The 22,618-nt window shown below is 49.5% G+C and overlaps 1 protein-coding gene across 9 annotated transcripts in view; it reads left to right on the top strand.

Annotated features, from left to right (window-relative positions):
- Positions 1–22,323, top strand: part of UBR4 (ubiquitin protein ligase E3 component n-recognin 4) — a 77,877-nt gene extending 55,554 nt beyond the window's left edge. For all 9 annotated transcript variants that reach the window (XM_014530647.1, XM_014530653.1, XM_014530654.1 and 6 more), the window contains 16 exons: positions 1,999–2,086; positions 2,602–2,729; positions 3,616–3,723; positions 4,188–4,307; positions 4,989–5,179; positions 5,555–5,728; positions 6,094–6,193; positions 8,583–8,801; positions 9,718–9,831; positions 10,684–10,826; positions 11,250–11,375; positions 12,403–12,597; positions 15,239–15,463; positions 18,542–18,632; positions 19,319–19,481; positions 21,943–22,323. In XM_014530647.1, coding sequence (XP_014386133.1) covers positions 1,999–2,086; positions 2,602–2,729; positions 3,616–3,723; positions 4,188–4,307; positions 4,989–5,179; positions 5,555–5,728; positions 6,094–6,193; positions 8,583–8,801; positions 9,718–9,831; positions 10,684–10,826; positions 11,250–11,375; positions 12,403–12,597; positions 15,239–15,463; positions 18,542–18,632; positions 19,319–19,481; positions 21,943–22,007 — 2,250 coding nt within the window. In that variant the 3' untranslated portion in view covers positions 22,008–22,323. The remainder of the gene's footprint in view (positions 1–1,998; positions 2,087–2,601; positions 2,730–3,615; positions 3,724–4,187; positions 4,308–4,988; positions 5,180–5,554; positions 5,729–6,093; positions 6,194–8,582; positions 8,802–9,717; positions 9,832–10,683; positions 10,827–11,249; positions 11,376–12,402; positions 12,598–15,238; positions 15,464–18,541; positions 18,633–19,318; positions 19,482–21,942) is intronic.
- The last annotated feature ends 295 nt before the right edge of the window (positions 22,324–22,618 follow it).

Genomic DNA, 22,618 nt, shown 5'->3' with positions numbered 1-22,618 from the left:
TTTTTTTAAAAAAATATTTTATTGATTTTTTACAGAGCGGAAGGGAGAGAGATAGAGAGTTAGAAACATCGATGAGAGAGAAACATCGATCAGCTGCCTCCTGCACATCTCCCACTGGGGATGTGCCCGCAACCCAGGTACATGCCCTTGACCGGAATCGAACCCGGGACCTTTCAGTCCGCAGGCCAACGCTCTATCCACTGAGCCAAACCGGTTTTGGCATCTCTTGTCTCTCTTAAGGGATTTTTAGTATAGGAATCAAATAAACAGTTAACCCCAGCAACTAGTATCCCAGTGAAGCACCGCTTCACTAAGACTTTTCTAGACTTATTCCCACATACTTTTGTAGAATTTAAGAAACCAGGTTGATGGTGTGCCATTGGACATGTTGGCCTTTAACTTGTTGCATATTTTTGCTTCTCTCTCTCCCACTGTGCTGGGAGTCCTGGACACTGTTTACTGTTGGTCAGCTGCCAGCTGCGTAGATCTAGTGCTGTGGACTGCCCCACCCAGTGCATCTTTTCACTGACAGTTTAGCATCAAAACAGAATGATGCAGATGTAATCCCTGATGCACATAAAAAGTTACAGTCAAGCTTCTGTGGGTGCCTTTGTAAATGGTGGTATGGAACCCAAAGAATACACACAGGCATCTCCCCCTTTGAACCATGAAGCAAGACAGAAGTTGAGGATCATTTAACCTTCACATTAGTGTGCTTAATCCACTGAGGGGTTGTTCTGACAAAGTCCAGAGTTTGTGGCAGTTTTTTATCTGGGGCTTCATCGACTTCCCTTTTTTACTTCCCTCATAAACAGCCCATCTCTTTATTTTTATTTTTTGAAATTTATCTTTATTGTTGAAAGTATTTCAGATGTTCCCTATTTCCCCCCATTGACCTCTTCCCCCTGTTCCCACTCCCTTCCCCAGCCCCCACCACACTATTGCCTGTGTCCATAGGTTATGAATATAATTCTTTAGGCTAATATCTTCCCTCCCACTTCTTCCTTCCCGCTGAAATACCTCTCATCCCCTCCTATACCCTCCCCAGACCTTCCCCGCAACGGCCCATCTCTTAGCTACTGACTGGAGCCTGTCCTGTTTTCTAAGCCTCTTTCTGTCCATGATCTATGGCTGTTCTCTCTCTCAGCCTCCGTAGCTGAGAAGTGGCCTTTGACAGCTTTTCTCCTCCAGGTTTTCTCTCCTGATGCTGAGCATGGCTTAGAGGCAGCCATCATTTCATATAGTGTGACCTCAAGCCCCATTTCTCACCTCCAAAACGAGGATAATGTAAATGCTAGAGTGCTTAACTCTTTTACCTGGGGTGTAGCAAATGTTCATGACCCTCCAATTTACAGGATGCTACAGATCTGCCAGAGACTTACGCCTCATTATTCCATCAGGTTAGGGGTTTTAGTTTGAGGACATGAGGATGTCCTTGCTGTCTGGTTAAATGAAGCCCGTAGGCTCTCCAAAGGCAAAGATTGATGCATTGTCTTTTCTTGCTTTTGGTGCCTGAGTCTTGAACTAAAGCCCTTTGATCCTCTCTTGTCCTGACTCTCTGAGTGGTGGTCCTTATTAGAGTTTCTGCTCCTGAAGCAGGCACAGGCTTGGCCGTAGACCTGGGCTTACAGCGTGGTAACTTAGAACAAGCTGTTTAACTGTGTACAGAAGGGTAATATAAAGTGCTTAACTAGCATAGGACTTAGCACAGAATAAAACAATAATAGTTAGAGTTATTACATAGAGTTTAATGAAACTAAATGGGATAGTGTCTGTAAAATGCTTCATATAATTCCTGGTCTAAATAGACACTAAATGAGTTAGCTTCCTTCCCCTTAAGGGAGTGCAGTGCATTTGGATTCTAGATGCTGTGGTTCACATCACGTAGAGAAATAGAATTTGTCCACACTGCTGAAGCATTACTTGAGACCAGGTATTCAGATCTTTGTATTTTCTGGGCCTATTTACAAGTACCTTTCTTCAACTATCTCTGCTCAGGGAGAGCCCATGAGGATTGTTTATCGAATGCGGGGGCTGCTGGGTGATGCCACAGAGGAGTTCATCGAGTCCCTGGATTCCACCACAGGTGTGGCCCTTTTCACAGATACTGCTGCATGTTGGGTTGAGGTTTGGGACCAGTCAGAGGTTCACGTCCTGGGACTTAGAGGTATTCTGGGCAAATACTCTGATTAGAATTGAGGGGAGATTACTTCTCTGAGGAAGAATACAGGTATCTGTGGCCTGATTCAGATATCTCTGGGGTTGGGGAGAAAAACACACAACCGGCCTTGGGGAAAATAATGCAATTAGCAACAAATTTGAGTGTAGATTTATTTTTAGCTTAGTTTTTTTTTTTTCATTGATGGTTGTGGTACTTATATTTTCACATATTCGAGTAAATAATTTTAATGACTTGAATCTTTAAAAAGCTATTGAGAGTGAGGTGGTGTAGTTTAATATACAGTATTGACCCCTTTTATTGGCTGTCTTTATTGGAGATACGAAAAAAGGGAAATAGCTACCAGCCCGGAAGAGGGCTGTCAGTTTTATGCCCATCTTCACCTTTTCCTCTGTGTCTGCTCGACTTCCCTTCTCCTCCAGATGAAGAAGAAGATGAAGAAGAAGTGTATAAGATGGCTGGCGTGATGGCCCAGTGTGGGGGTCTGGAATGCATGCTTAACAGATTGGCAGGGATCAAAGATTTCAAGCAGGGACGACACCTTCTAACAGTGAGTTGGAGACAGTGAGGTGGGACCAGCCTTCTGCTTTGGGAGAGACAGACTCCTATGGAAAGTAGCTTGTGGTCATTGTGCCATTTAACTCTAGAGGGCAGCATGGTGCCATGAACCAGTGCAAGCCAGTGAAGGCAACTTTCCTGAGCTCTACATCTAGGCTCCTTTTCCTCACTGCCCTCTTCCTGGCCCACTCCCCCAAAACACCAGTGTGATGGCAGCCTTTGCTAAGTCCCTTTAGTCCCTTAGGGAACCAGTGTCTGATTGTCTTTTTCTAAAAACAGTACTTGTGTCTGTTATTACTTATTATTGCTTTTTAAATAAATTTTGTAAGTAATCCTTTCATTTCTTGTAGGATTTTTGTTTGATTACTCATTGGTCTCATTAGTAAGGAAAGAGGATTTCAAAGGCAGCACAGATATTACACTATGATTTTTACCTCCAGTGGCCGTGAGAACATATATTACTGTGCCCGTGTCTTAAATGACCTACATGGTTCTGAGCTGCCACAGGCCATGAGCTTTGGAATCTTCCTGTTGACTATTAAGAGTCTTGAGTTAGTACTAGAATTTTCCCCAAGGCAACAGAGCATCATCTGTTCCACTGGGGATTGGTGTCTCTGCCAGGGTTTTAGAGATGGTGGGGATCTACCCAGCCCACAAGAGCTACTGTTGGAGAACATTGCTGTTTAAATTGCCTACCTGGTATGGGAACTCAGCCCCCTTACTATGCCCCCTTAAGGATCACTTCTCTGCTGCCCTCTGGGTTTCAGGAGGAGTACCTGCTGATTGTACATGACCTCTCTTAAGCATTCTGCTCCTGCTTGTCCACACATCTTCACTCTCAGGTGGTTTCTTGGGTATTGACTGGCTTTTCTTGTCAGGTGCTGCTGAAATTGTTCAGTTACTGTGTGAAGGTGAAAGTCAACCGGCAGCAGCTGGTCAAGCTGGAAATGAACACTCTGAATGTCATGCTGGGAACTCTAAACTTGGTAAATAAAGAGTGTGGGCTGCAAAAGATAGTCCTAAAGTCCTGGGTGGGGGAAAGACAGCTCAGTTCTGGACTCAGATGAAATGGACTGTGGCCTTTTCAAGCGCTTCATCTGTCTGTCTGGATCATTCAGGTGTCCCTTGTCCTACTTGCTCACCCCATGTGTCACCATGACACCCAAGAGCTTTTTTGTCCCTTTCCAGAATTCAGATCAGAGACAAGAGGAAGTTAGTCGTTAAAACAGTCCAGACCACACACCAGTGGAGAAGTAGTGCCACGCACCTCAGGGCAAGCAGAAAGATATGTGGAGCATCACATTTTCACTACCCACATGCTGTCCTCTCTGAGAACATGAACACACACAATCTCTGGGAAGTCAGGTCTTGAAGGACATCCTTGAGGAGCAGATCCCATCAATGAGTGGTTGTGTTGCTGTCCCCAGAGTGACTGTGTCTTCCCCTGCAGGCCCTGGTAGCTGAGCAGGAAAGCAAGGACAGTGGCGGTGCAGCTGTGGCCGAGCAGGTGCTTAGCATCATGGAGATCATTCTGGATGAGTCCAATGCTGAGCCCCTGAGTGAGGACAAGGTGAGTGAGCTCAGCCTGTGCTCTGCAGACACTGAGAACCTGCACTGTCTCATTGCCAGCAACAGGCTCACTGTGTGTGTCTCACTGTGTCACCCAAGAGTGACTGAACCCGCTCACCTATGGGAATGGCAAGGCTCAACTAATTAATGGTGACATCATTGCATTAAAGCCTAAAAGCTGTGGATTCAGAGGAAACAAAGTTGCTAGGGATATTCTTGCACTCAGAAGATGCTCATTAATGGAATTCTACATGTTCTAGCTGATAGACAGGGGCCTTAGTCCAAGCCTTCACCCCACAGTGGAGGAAACAGCCCAGAGAAATGAAGTGAGCTGTTCAGTCTAGAACCCGGGTCTCCAACTCCCAGTTCACTTTCTCTTCATTTACTGCACCATTGCTGGCCTCCATTCTTATTGATGCGAATGTTTTGGCTAGAGATACGACGAATAAATGAGTATCAGGGAACCTACATTCTCTTGAGGGAGTGGAAATTGTACTTTGATCACCTGTGACTATTAACAAAGCTATCACAGAAATTCAAAAACTGATTTATCAAGTGGAACTCACACTGTTTATTCCCTAGGTAGTGCTGAGGCAGTTCTTTTAGGGCTGCTTCTGATGGAAGTGGTACAGCCCAAGTCCTGACCCCATTAAGGGCCCTCCTATCCTCTTCCCGATTGCAGGGCAACCTCCTCCTAACCGGGGACAAAGATCAGTTGGTGATGCTCTTGGACCAGATCAACAGCACCTTCGTTCGCTCCAACCCAAGTGTGCTCCAGGGCCTGCTGCGCATCATCCCCTACCTTTCCTTCGGAGAGGTGGAGAAAATGCAGATCTTGGTGGAGCGGTTCAAACCATACTGCAGCTTTGAGAAGTATGTTGGTTGGACTTCATATGGCAAAGGGAGAGTCCCCACCAAAGCCTTGAACTAGTTCTGGGAGTCTGAGGAAGAATCACCTGAATTTTGATCAGATTTTTATGTGCCAGTCTGACGGACCTTTAAGGGGCATAATCTAATTGGGGAATCCATAGTTAAAATATATTGTGTGAAATTGGCTCTGCAGAGAAGGCGAAGTGGATGTAAGATGGAAAGGGGGTATGATAAGCTGGGGGATGGAGGAGGTAAGAGGGAGAGTGGTAGGAACCAGATCAGCTTAAGGAGTTTAGACTTGATCGTATAGACTGTTGAAGGTTGTTCAGCTTATGCTAGTCCTTTCACACCTTCAGACTCTTGGCTCTTTCCACCTAGGTATGATGAAGATCACAGTGGCGATGATAAAGTCTTCCTGGACTGCTTCTGTAAAATAGCAGCTGGCATCAAGAACAACAGCAATGGGCACCAGCTAAAGGACCTGATTCTCCAGAAGGGAATCACCCAGAATGCACTTGACTACATGAAAAAGCACATTCCCAGTGCCAAAAAGTAAGAAGTGGCTTTGGCAAAGTGACTGCTTTCCTTCCTCTTGTCCTGGTTCCTTCCTCCTCCATCATCTTGGCATAATTATTCCCCTTTGCCCTCCTTAGGGGTCTCCCTTCTCTTCTGGAAGTGACCAAGGTGACTCTCAGCCACTGCGGAGTCCTATGGAGCTCTGGGGAAAGGATGACAGCCCTTTGGTTTCTGTTTAGAGCACTCATCTCTCTCTCTGCTTCTCAGCTGAACTGGGTGGTCCTTTGTGATAATTTGTGGCACTCTTGGAGGGTCATGTTTAAACAAATCAGAATCAACAGCTGGATTCTAGGTAGCCTTTGCTTCTCTGGCCTGCTAAGAAGCCTTTCTTTGCTTTGCAGCTTGGATGCTGACATCTGGAAGAAGTTTCTGTCTCGCCCAGCCCTGCCATTTATCTTGAGGCTTCTTCGGGGGTTGGCCATGCAGCACCCTGCCACCCAGGTGAGTAGCCAGCCTGCATGTATACCTTATTCTGAAGACAGGACAGGTAGAGTGAGGGAAACATACACTGTCTTCTCATCTCCCAAGACTGAGGAAGATAACTGCCTTGATAGCCTTGAGACATGACTTGCCCTGATACCTGAGACTTCTAGAGTGGAAGACACTCTCAGAGGTCATCTGGCTCAGCTCTCTATGAGAAGGATTAAGTTCCATTTGTGATTTCCTCATTCAACTCATTCCTATGTGGGGCTTCACAGGGCAGCTGAGCAGCAGTTGGACTGTGAGTGTGACTGGCCCAAGTGTAAAACAGTTTTGTTTTCTGGCCACAGTCACGGGGACATTAGTAATATCATCACCCTGTTTTCTGCTCTGTGTCAGGCAGCTGAAAACTTTGTGCTCAGAGAGGCCCACCTGTTCCCCTCTAGCTCATTCCTGAGAGCTGCCCACGGGCCAAGGCAGCTGTTCTCACTCACAAATCCTAACTGGCCTGGGCGGGTGGCCAGGCTGGGGTTTTTAAAAATTGAACTTTTTATTTCAAGATAATTATGAATTGACATGAAGTTGTTAAAAAATAATACAGAGATGCCTGGCTGGTGTGACTCAGTGTTTGAGCATCAACCTATGAACCAGGAGGTCATGGTTAGATTCCTGGTCAGGGCACATGCCTGGGTTGTGGGCTCGATCCCCAATGTGGGGCATGCAGGAGGCAGCTGATGCATGATTCTCTCTCATCATTGATGTTTCTCTCTCTCTCTCTTCCTCTCTGAAATCAATAAAAAATACATTTTTTAAAAAAGAAAGCACACAGAGAAATCATATCTATACCCATTATCTAGTTTCTCTCAATGGTAACATCTTGAAAAATGGCCATAAATATCACAGCCAGGATGCTGATCTTGGTGCACGATTCAGGACAGTTTCAGCACCACAAGGATCCCTCCTGTTGCACTGTTATAGCCCCACCCACTTTCCTGCACTCCCACTCCTCTGACCCCCGGCAGCCACTGATCTGTTCTCCATTTCTATAGTTTTGTCATTTCAAGAATGTCATATAAATGGAATCGCACAGCATGTAACCTTTTTGGGACAGTGAATGGATTCAGCAGAGATGTAGGAGGTAGAATGAATGGAGTTACAGGCTGATTGCACCTGGGGAGAAAAGAAGCTAGATGAATCAAGAACTCTGCTCAGTTTTTGGTTTGGGCGACAGGATGAATGGTGGTTCCATGAAGGAGGTGAGCTTAGGACAGGTCTGCTGATAACCAGGCTTATCCTTAGTTACTAAACTGAATTACTTAGTTACTAAACTGCGGGTTTGAAGTGAGGTGGGCAGAATTCATTAGGTTTGATTCTCAACGTACAGTCTGTCCTCCTAACTAGAATGTAAGCTTCAGGAGGATACAGTCTTTGTTTCCCCAGCACCTAACACACTGCCTCACACACAGTAAACACCAGAGTGTTGAGTGTGGGCTACCTCACCAGAGGCAGTTGAACTATGGGCTTGGTGTTTAGGAGCTTGAGACACAAGAGGCCCTGTAATTTTGTTGAGCTGCATATTTGAAGCCATGAGAATAGATTTATGAGCTAGTGAGTGATCTGATTGAGTGCTGAGCTTTCACATTGCAAGTTGGCTTCATTGTTTTCAACTTACCGTCAAATATGTAGTAATTGTCATCAATTCACTTGTGATGTGGGTGGTGCAGAGTTCAATGAAATGCTGCTGTTCTCAGTGAGCTCACCTGGAGAGCTTTTTCAAACGACACCAGCCTTCAGTGTTCTGATGGTCTCCGACCCCAGTTCAGAGCGTGGTATAGCGCATTAATTGCCGACCTTCTCAAGCACAGGGCTTCTTGTTAATACATTTTAAGTGTTTTCTTATCTCCAGTCCCACTTGTAGTTGTACCTCTAGTATCCAGAGGTTGAGAAAACTCCTGTGCTCCTGAGTTTGGTGGCCCCAGATGAAGACCTTAACACAGTCCCTCTGAACCTCAAGGGCCTGCTCTGCTTGGTAGTCACTAAGTTCACCACTCAGGACTCATCAGGTGCTGCTTCTCCAGGGAATCTTACCTGCACCCCTTTCCCTGTGCCTGGATGCTTTGCATGTTGTCTCATTTTAATCATCCCAGGAGCCCTGGCATTACCCCCTGCTTTATAGATAGAGATGCTGACGCTAAAGAGCATAGTGATGGAGCAGAGGTCCTTGGCAGAGCCGAACCCGCCCCCATTTGTCCAAATCTCTCAAAGTTTAGAACGAAAGGATCAGATTGAAACTTGAGCAGATAACACGAGGTTGTGTACATTCCACTGGTTTTCTGAACCTTTAAGCTCCTGGGAAGAACACTTGTCTACATAACTGGAGGCCTGTGTCTCTCTGGCCCCTTCTTGGCAGGTTCTGATTGGAACTGACTCCATCACAAACCTGCATAAGCTGGAGCAGGTGTCCAGCGACGAGGGCATTGGGACCCTGGCAGAGAACCTGCTGGAGGCACTGCGGGAGCATCCTGATGTCAACAAGAAGATTGACGCCGCCCGCAGGGAGACCCGGGCTGAGAAGAAGCGCATGGCCATGGCGATGAGGCAGAAGGCTCTGGGCACCCTGGGCATGACGGTAAAGCCAGTCCCTGCGTCCCCAGTTCTTGCCACCCTGCTGAGGAGGAGGCTGTGGCACAGTGATGTGTAATTTGGGACAGAGCTGGGGTTGGGCATGGTGAAGCTGAAGGCTGGACGGAGGAAGAGGGTGTGCTAGGCCCTTCACCTTGCTAATCTTCCCAACAACCCTCAGAGCTGTGACTGTGACTGTTCTGTCCAGATGAGACTCAGATGCTAAGGGATTTTAGTTCATAAAAACAATCAAAATGGTGATGATAGCCATTGTTATCAAGGATTTACTATCTGCCAAGCACTGTGCTTATGCAACTTGTAAGATTTTATTTAAGCCTTTGTGTGGTTCTATAAGGTGGTATTATACCCATTTTCCAGATGAACTAATTGAGGCTGAGAGATGAAGTAAATAGGCCAAGGCACAAAACTAATAAGTGGTTGACAGGACTTTGAACCCCGGTCTGTGCACACGAAGGGCTCTGTGCTGTTTTCACTGTCCTGAGGCCTTGGAGGAAGCAGTAGGCCTCTGAGAGCCTCCTCCAAGCCAGCAAACTGAGTGTCAGCAGTTTTAAAACTCCCATGGGAACAGTAAATGAATCATCACGCATCAGCCCTTGCCAGCTGAGAGCTGGTATTGCTGGCACAAAGAAGGGGCTGTTTTGGTGGCAAGTGGCGGCTTGCCAGGGTTCCAGCCGGATGGTTTCTCTGCTTCAGTGGTCCTGCAGGAAGGGAATAGCAGGGAATCTGGGTCTTTACCCTCATTAGAAGCCAACTGAAGAGATTCCTTTTGATGCAGCCATCCTTTTAGTGTATGTGGAGGGTCAGCCCTGTCCTTGAGTGTCCCCGAGTTAGGGTGTGTGTGTGTGTGTGTGTGTGTGTGTGTAAATCCCCTTCTGACATACCACCTGGGGTTCCCCCAACAGACAAATGAAAAGGGCCAGGTCGTGACCAAGACGACACTCCTGAAGCAGATGGAAGAGCTGATTGAGGAGCCGGGCCTCACGTGCTGCATCTGCAGGGAGGGGTACAAGTTCCAGGTACAGCTCTGGGCCTGGGCCTGGTGGCCAGCCTGCTCGCTTGCTCTGGTGGCGGCCCTCGCCTGCAGGCCTTTTGTTCTTAGACTGGCCAAGGCTTGCTTCTTGGCCACTCTTTAAAGGCAGGAAGGCACTGCCTTCATCATCATCATGATCGTACACAACAAGCACTCACTGGATTCTGCCTTGCTAGGCCCTATGCCCAGAGCTTGATGTAATTTTATCCTTAAACTTGTTAAAAGTTCTGTTTGTGGCTGAGAGCAAAGGTCATGGGACAGAGCCAGAATTCTGGGCTTTTAAAAACATACCATGCTGTTTCCATTCAGGACACCTGGGGAGATCAGGCTCCCCCAAACTAGATTCTTACCTGAAAGGAGCAGAGCAGCAAGTGATGTGTTTGCTCCCCTAAAGGCCTAAAAGGGGCCCCCTTTCTCTCTAGCTTCGATTGACTACTTAGCACCCAAGCTATTGAGGGGCAGTACCCTGGACCACAGGCCTTTAAGTCCTGCTGTAACACAGGCTCTTTGGAGCTGCCCGATAATTTTTGAAAAGCAACCGACTTATCAAGAAGGCACTTTATTCATTTTAAAATAAATAAAACAAAAACAAAAGAAGGGCAGTTTAAATATGCATTTCTGTCTTTCCACCTGCATAGCGTCTGCTTTAGTTTGGTTGCTTCCCTCACTCCCAGTCAAGTGCTTAACCACGAGCCTGGGTGCTGGCTATCACCCCCTCTTCTGGACCGTCCCTGCCTAGGAGGGTAGGCATTCGGGTCCCTTCTGCTCTGCTTCACCTGCTTCCAAAGCCTGCGTGGAGTTTCTCCTCACCTCTCCTCCTTTTTCTGTTGTCTTGCAGCCCACAAAGGTCCTGGGCATTTATACCTTCACCAAGCGGGTAGCCCTGGAGGAGATGGAGAATAAGCCCCGGAAACAGCAGGGCTACAGCACCGTGTCCCACTTCAACATCGTGCACTACGATTGCCACCTGGCAGCCGTCAGGTAGGCCCTGGCTCTGGGGACGGCTCCCTCAGTGGGCCCCTCCCTCATCTGGGCTTCAGCTCCAGACCTCTGTTACTTCCCAGGTGTGGGCAGCTGCCAACCCTGAAGTTTTAATGCTGTTCCTTAGTCTCTGGGGAGTAGGGTGTTCTACCTTTAACCATATAGGGCAGGCTGAAGAGCCATTCTTGCCAGGAAAATACCCGTGGCTTTTGGCCCAAGGCTGGTGAAAGCAATGTTACTTACCTGAAGCAGTGAAGCCTGCATTTGCTATATCAGGGTTACACTTGGCTAATTCTGTGCGTGGAGTTCGGAGCATGGGCTAACTTCCTTCGTGTTAGCAAACCCTCTTCACTCCACTTGCCCAGGTGCCTGGTTGCCCAATTAATTCCAGCAGCTACTCATCCCTGCTCTCCTCCCATCCAGGCTGGCTCGAGGCCGGGAAGAGTGGGAAAGTGCCGCCCTGCAGAACGCCAACACGAAGTGCAATGGGCTCCTTCCGGTCTGGGGACCCCACGTCCCTGAATCAGCTTTTGCCACTTGCTTGGCAAGGTGAGTGTTGAGCATTTTCATGGTAGGAAAGGGGATTCCCAGGAAATGGGGGGAGTCATCTTTCAGCCCAGCCTGTGCTGAGACCATTTCCTGTTGCCTTCATTGGGAATCCCTGTCTCTTTACTTGCTGGCAAGGGGCTGTTCGGAACAGAGGGCACTCTGCTGAGATACTGGCACCCTCAGTGTCTGTGCACCATGGAGAATTTCTAGTTATTCACTACTCTCCACCTTTGTTGATCTAAGGACCTCAGACCTGGAATGCCTGACTTGGTCCCTGAGGCCAACATTTCCCAGAGTTCACTTCTACGGTATATGCCTCTGAGGGTTAAATAATAAAAATTAATAGCTCAGTGGCACGGGCTCCCTTGTCCTGAAATGCAGAGTAGCTGAAGCTTCTGTGAAGCCCTTACCTCTGACTGCTGCCTTGTGGAGTGGTGCCCCCCACAGGTCCTGGTTTTAAAGCTCAGGGATGAAAAGGTATTTATATAAAACTGGTTCCTGGTAGTAATAATGATGGAAGTAACAACAGGCAATATTGAAATGCTTACCATGTGCTATTGTTAGACAAACTCTACAGATGAGAAATTGTGGCATAGAGAGATTGAGTAACTTACTTGAGGTCACATAGTTAATAAGGCATAATAGATTATAATGTAAATTGACATAGAAAAAGCCTTTATTTAGAGTTTGGGGACATGATTCTTAGAATAGATTCCCTGGTCAGTCAGAAGGGATAAGGTCTACCTTTCTTATTCCAAAATGTACTTCTAGAAGTGGCCATAATATGTTCTATGACCGTGGTCTCTCAAGAAGTGGGTCCCTCAAAACCAGTGGGTTCTCATCAAAGCTTGGAGAGCATCACTTTTAGTCACAGCAGAAGTGAAACGTCCTCTTCCTGCTGGCTCAGTCCTTGCCTTCGACTCTCCCTTCATCCCGCTGTCCATTTGTGCAACCTGTGCAGCCAACAGGGAAGGGATTTCCACCAGAGACTTGCTTCTGTTTCAGCGCTTGTTCTACTCCCTCTCAGGCACAACACTTACCTCCAGGAATGCACAGGCCAGCGGGAGCCCACGTACCAGCTGAACATCCACGACATCAAGCTGCTGTTCCTGCGCTTCGCCATGGAGCAGTCGTTCAGCGCGGACACCGGCGGGGGTGGCCGCGAGAGCAACATCCACCTGATCCCGTACATCATTCACACTGTGCTTTACGTCCTGAACACGTTAGTATCTCGCATCCCACTGGGCAGCATCCAGCTGACCCAACACCTCCCATGTGTCCATATTCGCCGTAGTTAGTTCCAGAGCCAGTGTCTGACCTAAGGCAGCCTTTGCTGAAGTAGGAATGTTCATCCACAGCTTTTAGGTGACTCCCTTCTAAAACTGAGCCATCTCCCACTGTGGGCAGCCAAGGGCCCGACCTTCAGCTCAGAGAGGACAGAAACGGAGAAGCCAGACCATCAAAACTTCTACTTCCATTTGATTTATTAAATGGTAGCCTCTATTTTTCCTTACAACACTCTCTTCTCTTGGATGGGGAGGTGGTAGGTTGGAGGTGCACACAGTTACTTCAAGGTGTTGTAGGTGAGGGTTTCACATGTAGGGGATGTGGCAGAGCCAAGAACCTGTTTCATAAATGGAAACTGGACTTGCTTCCCCTGTTTTCTCTCCAGTGACTAATGCTTCTGGCAAGTGTGAGGAAAATGGAGGGAGTGTTAAGATTATCTGGGGAAGTCAACTGACAAGGAAGGCAGCCAGGGAAAATTAGATTGTATTTTTATCCAGATGTACATTAGGGGTAGTTAGGTTGATATGTGAAAGTACAATTTTAAAGAAGCACTCAGGGGTAGAGAATAATATTCTTGTATTCCACCCCAGATTTCAAAAGCAGATTTAATAGACGTTAGCTCTTAGGTTTGATTTATTTAATGGTTTCATATTTGAGGCCCCAGATCTATTGGGCAGAGAACTGACAGGCTGTGTGCAGTCACACAGGCAGCTACAGTTCCCTTTAGGCAACAGGACAATCTGTCTCTTGTTCTTGCTGGCCTTCTCTCTTCAACAATGTTATCTTCTGCTTCCCTCCTATTTCCTTGTGAGTTAAATGGCTGACCTCCAGACCACAGGTTTCATTGTTAAAAAGATGCACAGGTGGGTCTCCATCAGTGCATTACATCACCCGCTAACCTGTTTAGACTGTCAGAAGAAACACCTGCATTGCTGACAGCACAAATGTTCCCATCCCCAAACTGCTGCAGGCCTGAGCGCTAATTGCGTGTTGGTAGCCTTTGACAGAGCCCTCGGCCTTTGCAGAGACATGTCTCTGTTGGCAGCGAGGAGGTAGAGTGGACTGTTCCCCGGGGCAGAGAGCTGACCCAGGGCGGGGAGCCGGCACGATTTGCCTGGCAGAACAGAGCTGGTGATTTCAGGTGTCGCTGAATGCTAGACATTTTAACTCCTCTCAAGCTTCGTCAGTGGCGAGGGAGTTGGCTGTGTCATTATCTTGGTCCGTTCCAGGCTGACCTGGAAGCTTCACCGAGAGGCACTCTCTCATCCACAGACTGCTTCCCTAGTCACTCCACCTTGCCACGGGCTTGGCCACAGGGCGGGTGAGGGGGTGACTGCCTTTGGTGGACCATTTGTGTATGAAGGCAAGTGTGTGACACTGTGATCCAGAGCAGAGTTGAGCAGGTCTGCAATGGCAGAAGCCTCTGGTTCCCAGTTCAGGAAAATCGGGTTGAGTCTACTCACCATTCCCTCTGCGCCACTCTTCAGAGAGCAGGTGTGCTCGCACTGCCCCTGCTTCCCACAGCCCAGTTGGCCATGCTGTCTGCACACCTGGTAATTGTGATTCTGTGGCTCCTAGTGCTGTGTTTGGTTTACCTCATGGCATTAGGACAGGGCATCAGCACTCCTGGCTTGAGAGCACCATCTGGGTTATAAGGAGAGCGTGTAGCCAGAAACACCTGATCAGGGGGGCTCCGGTGCTCTCATTGCCTCGTCAGTGACCACTGCCAAGGCTTCGTCCTGGAGGGCAGAGAGAGTTATTAACTAATGCTGGGCAGGCTCTGGGCCAGGCGGCCTGGGTTCAAAGCCAATTCTTTCACGCCCCAGTGTGTGACTTTGGGCAAAATACTTTCTCTGCGGTAGTTCTGTGAGACAGGGATAGTGCTGGTGCCTGTTTCAGGGTTATTGTGAGGGTGTCCACATGAAGCTCTTAGAATGGTTCCTGGCGTTAAAGTTCATGATCATCATAGTCCCTGCAGCTTAGGCAAGATTTGGAACAAGAAGTGGCGCTTGCCTGGAAGAAGCTGTTCTATTGAAGGGGAGAGGGCACAGACACATAGGGAAACAAACAACACAGCGAGCCGTGGAAAGCAGTGGTGCAGATGGAGTGTGAACAACGTGGCTGTAATAAGACCACACTGCGTCAGGGAGTGCAAAAGGCGAGCTCAGAGCCAGAGATTCAGGATTCACATTGGCTCCATCACCTACTGCTTGGTGACCTTGGGCAAATCACCATGGTAACAAGGTGCTGTTACCTTCCAGGGTTCTGAGGTCACTGGTGGTGGACTGTTTGTGAAGGTGCTCGACCTGACCCGCCGGGCGCTCAAGCCAGCAGTTGTTTGGAATTATGTCAGACCTGAGCTGGGGGTGGGGAGGGGCCAAGGAAGATGCTACCAAGAGGGGCTTGGAAGGGAAGCAGCAGCACTTGGAGAGGGGAGAGGGGACAGGGGTGTGTGTGGCCTGTGATCCAAGCGTTCAGGACACCCAAGAGAAGAGGAGAAATTGAACACACCCTCCTCCCCTGTTGCTGCTGGTCCCTGGCACCCGCCTTGGTTTCATCGTGCTCTTTTGTTCTAGAACCCGAGCAACTTCCCGAGAGGAGAAGAACCTCCAGGGCTTTCTGGAGCAGCCCAAGGAGAAGTGGGTGGAGAGTGCCTTTGAAGTGGACGGGCCCCACTATTTCACAGTCCTGGCCCTCCACATCCTGCCCCCCGAGAGGTGGAGAGCCATGCGTGTGGAAATCCTGCGGAGGCTGCTGGTGACCTCTCACGCCCGGGCAGTGGCTCCAGGAGGAGCCACCAGGTTAGTACCTGCTTCAGGGAGCCGCTCCCTGCCCTGTTGCCTGGACGGTATATTTCCAGTGAGTGAAGACTGCCAGGCAATGTGTGTGCGCTAAGGGAAGGCATGCTCATTTGACTCAGTCATTGGTCCTGACCCCTCTCCGTCTGTGACCCCAAGTCTAGGCCCGATGGCTGGCAGGTGCCTGCCCACCTTGGGTCTGGTGTTCAGCCACTAAAGAGGCAGAGCCAGGCATATCTCTGTGCAAAATTTCTAGAGGAAGCCAGCCAGTCACGGGATGAGGAGGAGAATTTGGGCCTCCGGGGCTCAGACAGGTGACAGGCTTCCCAGGCGGCTGGTCTGGCATAAACTAGGAAAGCCTCCGCATGGCTGCAGTTGGGGAGTTTCTTTTCTGATCATTAAAAGCTTGTCATCTCCCTCCTTGGTCGTGTTCCTGTCCTGACCTTGCCATGTTCCACAGCTCTTCTTTCTCTCCTGTTAATGTGGGCACCTCCCAAAGCAGGAAGTGGTCTTTGTTTTCATGACCTTGTGCTGTGATTTGGGTTACATGGGAGGTGTCCTGAGAGAAACATTTCCAAGGAAGCCCTTGAGATGCCCACATGGATTGCCCCACCCTCAGTGGACTCCGTGGGCACCACTCTTGGCTCTCAGTGGCTTGTGCAGTCTCTGCCTGCCCTGTGCTGCAGAGTAGGGGCGAGTGTGTCAGCTTGCTTCTGCCACTGGAGGAAAATCTTCCCTTCTGGGCGGTCTGTCTTTGGCAGTTTGCTTTTGCTGGATCCGAGGGAACATTTCCACATTTGTAGGCCGAGGGGGACCTTCAGGCCCCTGACAGTGACAGGCCAAGTGGAAACAGCCCGGTGCCTGAATTGGCACACTTGGTATCTTTACTTCCAACAGCTCTGATTTACCAAGGGTTGCTAGTCAGGCCTCACGCCCGCAGGGAGGCTGAGTTGGAGCTCTGTTGAGTCAGGCCAGCATCAGCTTCTTGTTGTGGAGCAGAAGGGGCGAGTCTTGTTAGATTCCTATCTAACCCCTGCCCCCATTCCAGGCATATCACTTCCAGTGTTCCCCGGGAGACCGAAGCATTCATAGTTAACTAGCCGCCAGAATCACAAGTCAGATCTGGCGGATACCAAGTTGTTGATAAGCCAGGCTGGCCTGCTTCCCTAGCACATAAAGTGGCATTTACTGGGCACAAGCTCTCAATGGCAGGTGTGAAATCTGAGCCCATAGGAGCTGTTTTGCTTTCAATTAGGAGACTGGAATTCATTACTGTCCCAGGCGGTTAAGGAAAAGCCGATTTGGTCACAGCTTAATTAGGCAATCCAGTGCGAGCTATACTCAGGAGTTGCCATTTTCTCTATAGCAGTTTAGTCACCTTTACTAATCAGCCTTAAATAATTAAGTTGGGCAGGGTTATTCAAGATTCCTGCTTACCAAGGCAAAACAGTCACAGAGAAGGACCAGACTTGGTGTGATGTGGGGGCGTGAGCGGGGTGCTCCTGAAACAGACTGGGGGAGGAGCTGGGCATTAGCACAGTATTGAGACACCCTCCGGGGAGAGGCCTCGGCTGGGAGGATTTAGAGGGTGTCATCTTGCTGGCTGGGGCAGTGTCACTGGCGCAGGCTCTGTTCATTATGGAGTGGGAGGCAGTGGCAGACACACAAGAATGTGGCTCTAGGCATCTGCACAAGATGGTTGACCTCTTCTGCATGTTTTACATTCGAAGAGAAAGGTCCTCTGCCTGGGACTTGCAAGTGCTTAAGCCTAGGACTTTCTCTTCATGTTGTTTACAGAGAAATGGGTCATCGGCCTCATCCGCAGGCCCACCTCACAGTGGTTTTCCCTTTAGGCTGTGGCATCCTCAAGCTGGCAGGCAAGGGAGAAAGTGCATCGGGTGGAGGGAAGGTTCAGGAAGCATATTTCAGCAAATGGAATTCTCCTTTTATTATTACTTTACTTTTAAAGAATTTATATTTACCGACTCTTAAGTATGATGGCCTGTCCCATGGGACACTGTCCCTTTACCTGAGGCCCATATGCTATAGTTTTAGCTTCTATGATAAGTAACATCTGTGCTTGTCTGACTTTTATGATTCTTACACACACACACACACACACACACACACACACACTCTAATACTGAATTCTAGTCCCTTTAGTTATGGACTCTGTACATCGTGTTCTGAGGTATATAGCATCCCCATCACAAGGGTTCAACTACCCTTTACTTACTACAGACGTGAAACCAGTTTGCAGACAATACCTTTTGTAGATTTGGGTGCTGGAAACCAATTCTAGCCCCGATACGTCACTCCCTCTGCAGAGAGGAGTCTAGTCTTTCCGTGTTTCACAGTGGCTGCACCTGGGTAACCATTCCTCACCGGCAGTGCCTGCCGAGGAGGCAGTGGACGTGGTCGCACATAGCCGCATGTTCTGAGGGACAGGCTGGTCCTTAATCCTCTGCTGCATCATGGGATTAAGTAGGGGCAGGCGATACTTGGTAGAAACTAAGGTGTGGCGAGCAGCTCGCTCAGGATTATCCCGGCATTGGGAGGTGTTGGGCGGTTGTGTCCTCCATCCTGGATGTTACCATTGCTCATCGCCACTTTTCCACCAGCTCGCCGCTTTCAACACAGCACGTGTTGACAAATTGCTGTGTGTGGTGGCTTTAGGTCTGCTGACTAACAGTTCTAGACTGAGGAGGGCCTTGTTTCCTACCTCATCTGCTAGGTCCCATCAAGGCTGGAGCTCATGGGGGTTGCACACAGCAACATGTGAGTCCTTGGCCTCTCCTTCAGGCAGTCGCCTTTCGGTTGTCATGTCGCAACTGTGTCTCCCTTTCTTCTGATTTACCCTGATTTGGAAGACAGTCCGTGCTAAAGCTGACTATTTCAGGGAACGTTTTTGTAGTAAATAAACCACTGGCTTCAGAAGGTCTTGCCCACTGAGACAGACAGTGGCTAGAACTGAGTGACCCCCAGATTACTGTGACTCTCCCCTTGCTCCCCCCTGCTCTGCCCTGTCCTGTGAGGACCCTTCCAGGGCCTGCATGACATGCAGTGGGATGTTCTTTCCAGGCTGACGGACAAGACAGTGAAGGACTACTCTGCCTATCGCTCCTCCCTTCTCTTCTGGGCCCTCGTCGATCTCATTTACAACATGTTTAAGGTAAGGATGCCATTGGAGGCTCAGCAGTGTCTGAGTGTCTGCCAGGGTGTCAGTTGATGTGTTGCTGGCTCTGACCCTGCCTCAGCCGACAGGTGGCTGCTCCTGCACCGGCCTCTCCCAAGAAACCAGCGCACCCACTGTGGGAGGGATTTACACCAGCCTAGACCCTTGCGTGTCTGTGCTCACTCCACCACCTGGTCTGGGGCCTGCTGTAGACCTGCTTCTGCAGGAAAATCTTCCTCCCAAGTCACCTTTGTGTGCTCTTGTCCCCCCAGTTTCGATAACTCCGTTGCCCTGTTGAGTATGACTTCTTCCAGCCCAGCTTACACTCCTCTCTGCCTGGAAGGAATCAGGGTTTGGGTGGCTCCTTTCATAATCTGAACGAAACAGCTCAATTAAGGCATCTTGATGAGTCTGTTTTCTTTGGGAAATGCAGGTGTGACGTGTGGGGAGGAAAGAATGCAGTCGCTTGTTGTAGCTTGTAGGTTCAAGTGACCCAGCGTAATAAAGGGGCTGTGAGAGGAGTGAAGTGAAGTTTATTGTTCCTGGCAGCAAAACACATCCTCCAGGGAAAACTCTGATGTACACAGGAGGTCTCTCCTTTCACGGGCTGACGTGGCTGCCTGACTTGAGGCATGAAGTCATCCCCTCTCACCCCCCGGCCTGTCTCCTGTTGGTTCTTGTAGAAGGTGCCTACCAGCAACACGGAGGGAGGCTGGTCCTGCTCCCTGGCGGAATACATCCGCCACAACGACATGCCTATCTGCGAAGCTGCTGACAAAGTCCTGAAGACCTTCCAGGAGGAGTTCATGCCAGTGGAGACCTTCTTGGAGTTCCTCGACGTGGCTGGTCAGTGTCAAGGTTCTGTCTCTCAAAAGATCTTCTGCAGCAAAACTGGTTTGTCTTAGTGGGGCTGGCCATAGCTTATATCTTCACATGTCAGATAACACAGGTGAGAACTCGCCTGTCGGCCACTAAAAGATCTGGAAGCACTGATAATGAGAGCAGCAGCTCTGCACTGGGCTGCCCGCTGCATTTCCCTGTCTGCAAGGCAGCCCTGGGTGAGGTAGGCCTGTGGTCATCCCCACTTTGCAGAGGGGGTAACAGAGGCGCTGGAGATTAACTGCGTCTACAGTTAATCTGTGCTGCACATTGGTAGAGCCCCCTTGTTATTCCTGGCTTTTCCTGACAGTTCAGGGAAAGACCGTGGAGCTTCCCTGTCTTTCTCCTGCCTCTGATGTCACAGCTGCCCCTGGGGAGATGCAGAAAAGTTCAACTCTGATTCTTAAATGGTGATCATCAAAACACCAGAGCAAAGAGCATCTGTGACTGTAAGAATAGGGCAACACTTTGAGCTCTTGTCATATGAGACATCCTCAGACAGTCCTTATCCCTCAGCTAGTAAACGTGAAGTTCATTGTCTTTCCTGTGTACAGAATCCTTATACAATAGACATGTATTTTAATTGCACATACATTAAAAGTTGCTTGGATTTCATAACCAAGCATCAGGTGACCACAGGGGGAGGTGACGTGGGCCGCTCCCTGGGGAAATACACCTCAGATCACAGATCTTGGTGCCCTCTCGGGCTGTGGGCGCTGTTGCCTTACAGCCCTTGCCACTGCTGTCTGTCCAGTGTAGGGCTCCCGGGGCCGAAGCAGAGGGTCCACACCAGCCTGACTCTCGTGAGCTTATGTTATTTTCCCCTGACGTTCATTGTGGGAATGCTGTGACGTGTACAGAAGCGGGGAAACATTTCCCCGATCCCATTGATATTTTTCTGTTTGTCTTTGTCCTCTGGGAACTAAACTCTCAAGGGTTTGGAATGATGCTCTGTGTGAATTTCTCTTTCCTCCCAGCTCGGCCCCAACTGATGGAGTTCCCCTAAAGCAGTGGTTCTCACCTTCCTAATGCCGCGACCCTTTAATACAGTTCCTCACGTTGTGGTAACCTCCAAACATAAAATTATTTTCGTTGCTACTTCATAACTGTAATTTTGCTACTGTTATGAATCGTAATGTAAATATCTTGATATGCAGGATGTATTTTCATTGTTCGCGACCCACAGGTTGAGAACCGCTGCCCTAAAGCCTAGGGCTTGCATTTTGTCCTTTGCGGTGGCCTTGGTGGGAGCTGTGCACTGGGATGGCCTTTGTGGGTGCCCTCCGTTATCAGAGGTCACGTGCTAGCCCTCCTACCCGAGGTTCCTTTTGTTAACTTCACCAGGTGCTCCCACCTGCATCCTCCAGCCTTGACTTCCTACCTTAGCCACTCTCCCTGCCTTCTTCCCAGGAAGTGACTCCTACAGATACGAGGTAGCCTATGTATTTGTATCCTCGGGGCCGAGCACTGTGTTTGTCACCCAGGGGTCTGGTGAATGTACTAGTAAACCAAGACTGTCAGTGTGAACGTAAGAGTCTGAATAAGAGGAGGGGGTGGGCCAGGCAAGGAAGGTGGTCAGCTCAGTTCAGGGCTTTGCATCATCCCCGGGACTGATGGCAGCACCGCAGCCCGAAGCAGGGGAGTGCAGGGAGGCTCTGGCCTTCACTCGGAGGTCCTGTTTTCACAGTGTGACATCATTACTTTGTTTAAACTGGTAGAAAATCTCAGAACATTAGGCATACTCTATTGAATTCAAGGACAGAAACACCTCCCAAAACCAACATGAGATGGTGCCACCCTTCCCTGCATTGCGCAGAGCTGGGGAGAGGATTCCCGTTTGCATGCTGCCGGGAGGGAGCGGCAGGGGCAGCGGGGGACCTGATGCTGATTGAGCACCTTCTGTCACTGGCACTTCCACATACATGCCTGACGTCATCCCCACAGTGATGAAGCAGGACTCGTCACTGTCCCTGTGTGATAGTCGAAGGAACGGAGGTGCTGAGCATAGGCAGCCTGCTCAAGGCCCGGGGCTGGTGGCTAAAGCGCCGATGAGCCCGGGCCTGTCCCCTTCTCGGTCCTCCGGCCCTCCAGGGCGGTGGTGTGCACCTTTCCCAGTCCAGGTCCTTTTGAGAATGCAGGGAGGGCTGTGGATACCTCCTTTCCATTTACACTGTGGTCCACGGACCAGGCTTAGAACCGCTCCAGGGAGATGGTGGGCCAGCCTCTGCCCCTGTGCCACCCTCAGACAAACAGCCTCCTCTTCCAGAACACGGCGCCGTGACTCTCGCCCCATTCATGGCCAAGCCTCCAGCCGCAGCTGTCAGAACTTGTTGGAGTACAGTGTGTTCTCTTCGAGGATGCGGCAGCCATGACTCATGGGCTGGGGCCATGCGGTCCTGCTCCTAACAGCCTCTGCCTCTGTTTCCAGGCCTCCTATCAGAAATCACCGACCCAGAGAGCTTCCTGAAGGACCTGTTGAACTCAGTCCCCTGACGGCCCCGGAACCGCTGCTGACCCTCTGAGCTGGCTGGCCTCCGCCCTCTGTGTTCTTCCCTCCTGTGCATCGATCCCCACAGGACGCTACACCAGTACCCCCCTCCTCCCTCCCTCATCTTTCTCGGAGTGGCTTGGGGTTTTTAGGCTTCCTGTTTTATCTTGTGTGTGTGGTGCACTAGCTATGAAGTTGTTTGTAACCCGAGCCACGGAAGGACTTGTACATACCTAGGAGCCATGAGTTGTCCTGGCCAACTTAATACTTGAGTGTGCACATCTTGAGAAATAAACGAATGACTTAATACACATTGAAAAAGAAGGTGTTGGCTGCTGCTTAAACCCGTCCTTGGTGTCACGGGCCACACTTTCCTTGGCTGCCCAGCCCTTCCGATGTCAGTACAGGAAGACGGGCCTGGCAGAGTCGCCATTTCTGGGCCTCTTGTCGGCATCAAACGGAGCCTGTCTGTTTCCAGCCAGCAAGTCAGGGCACCGCATTTGATGAATATGATCTTTCCTAAAACAAACCCCTTGGCCTTTCTTAATGTTTTGGCCTTAAGAGCTGGAACCCAAAGACACATGGAGCCGGTGGTTTTCTAGTCCTCGGCAGAGGG

This window comes from Myotis brandtii, unplaced genomic scaffold, assembly GCF_000412655.1.
Source record: "Myotis brandtii unplaced genomic scaffold, ASM41265v1 scaffold754, whole genome shotgun sequence".
NCBI classification, from domain to species: Eukaryota; Metazoa; Chordata; class Mammalia; order Chiroptera; family Vespertilionidae; genus Myotis; species Myotis brandtii.
The sequence above is the reverse complement of the archived record's forward strand: the minus strand, read 5'-3'. Positions and strand labels throughout refer to the sequence as shown.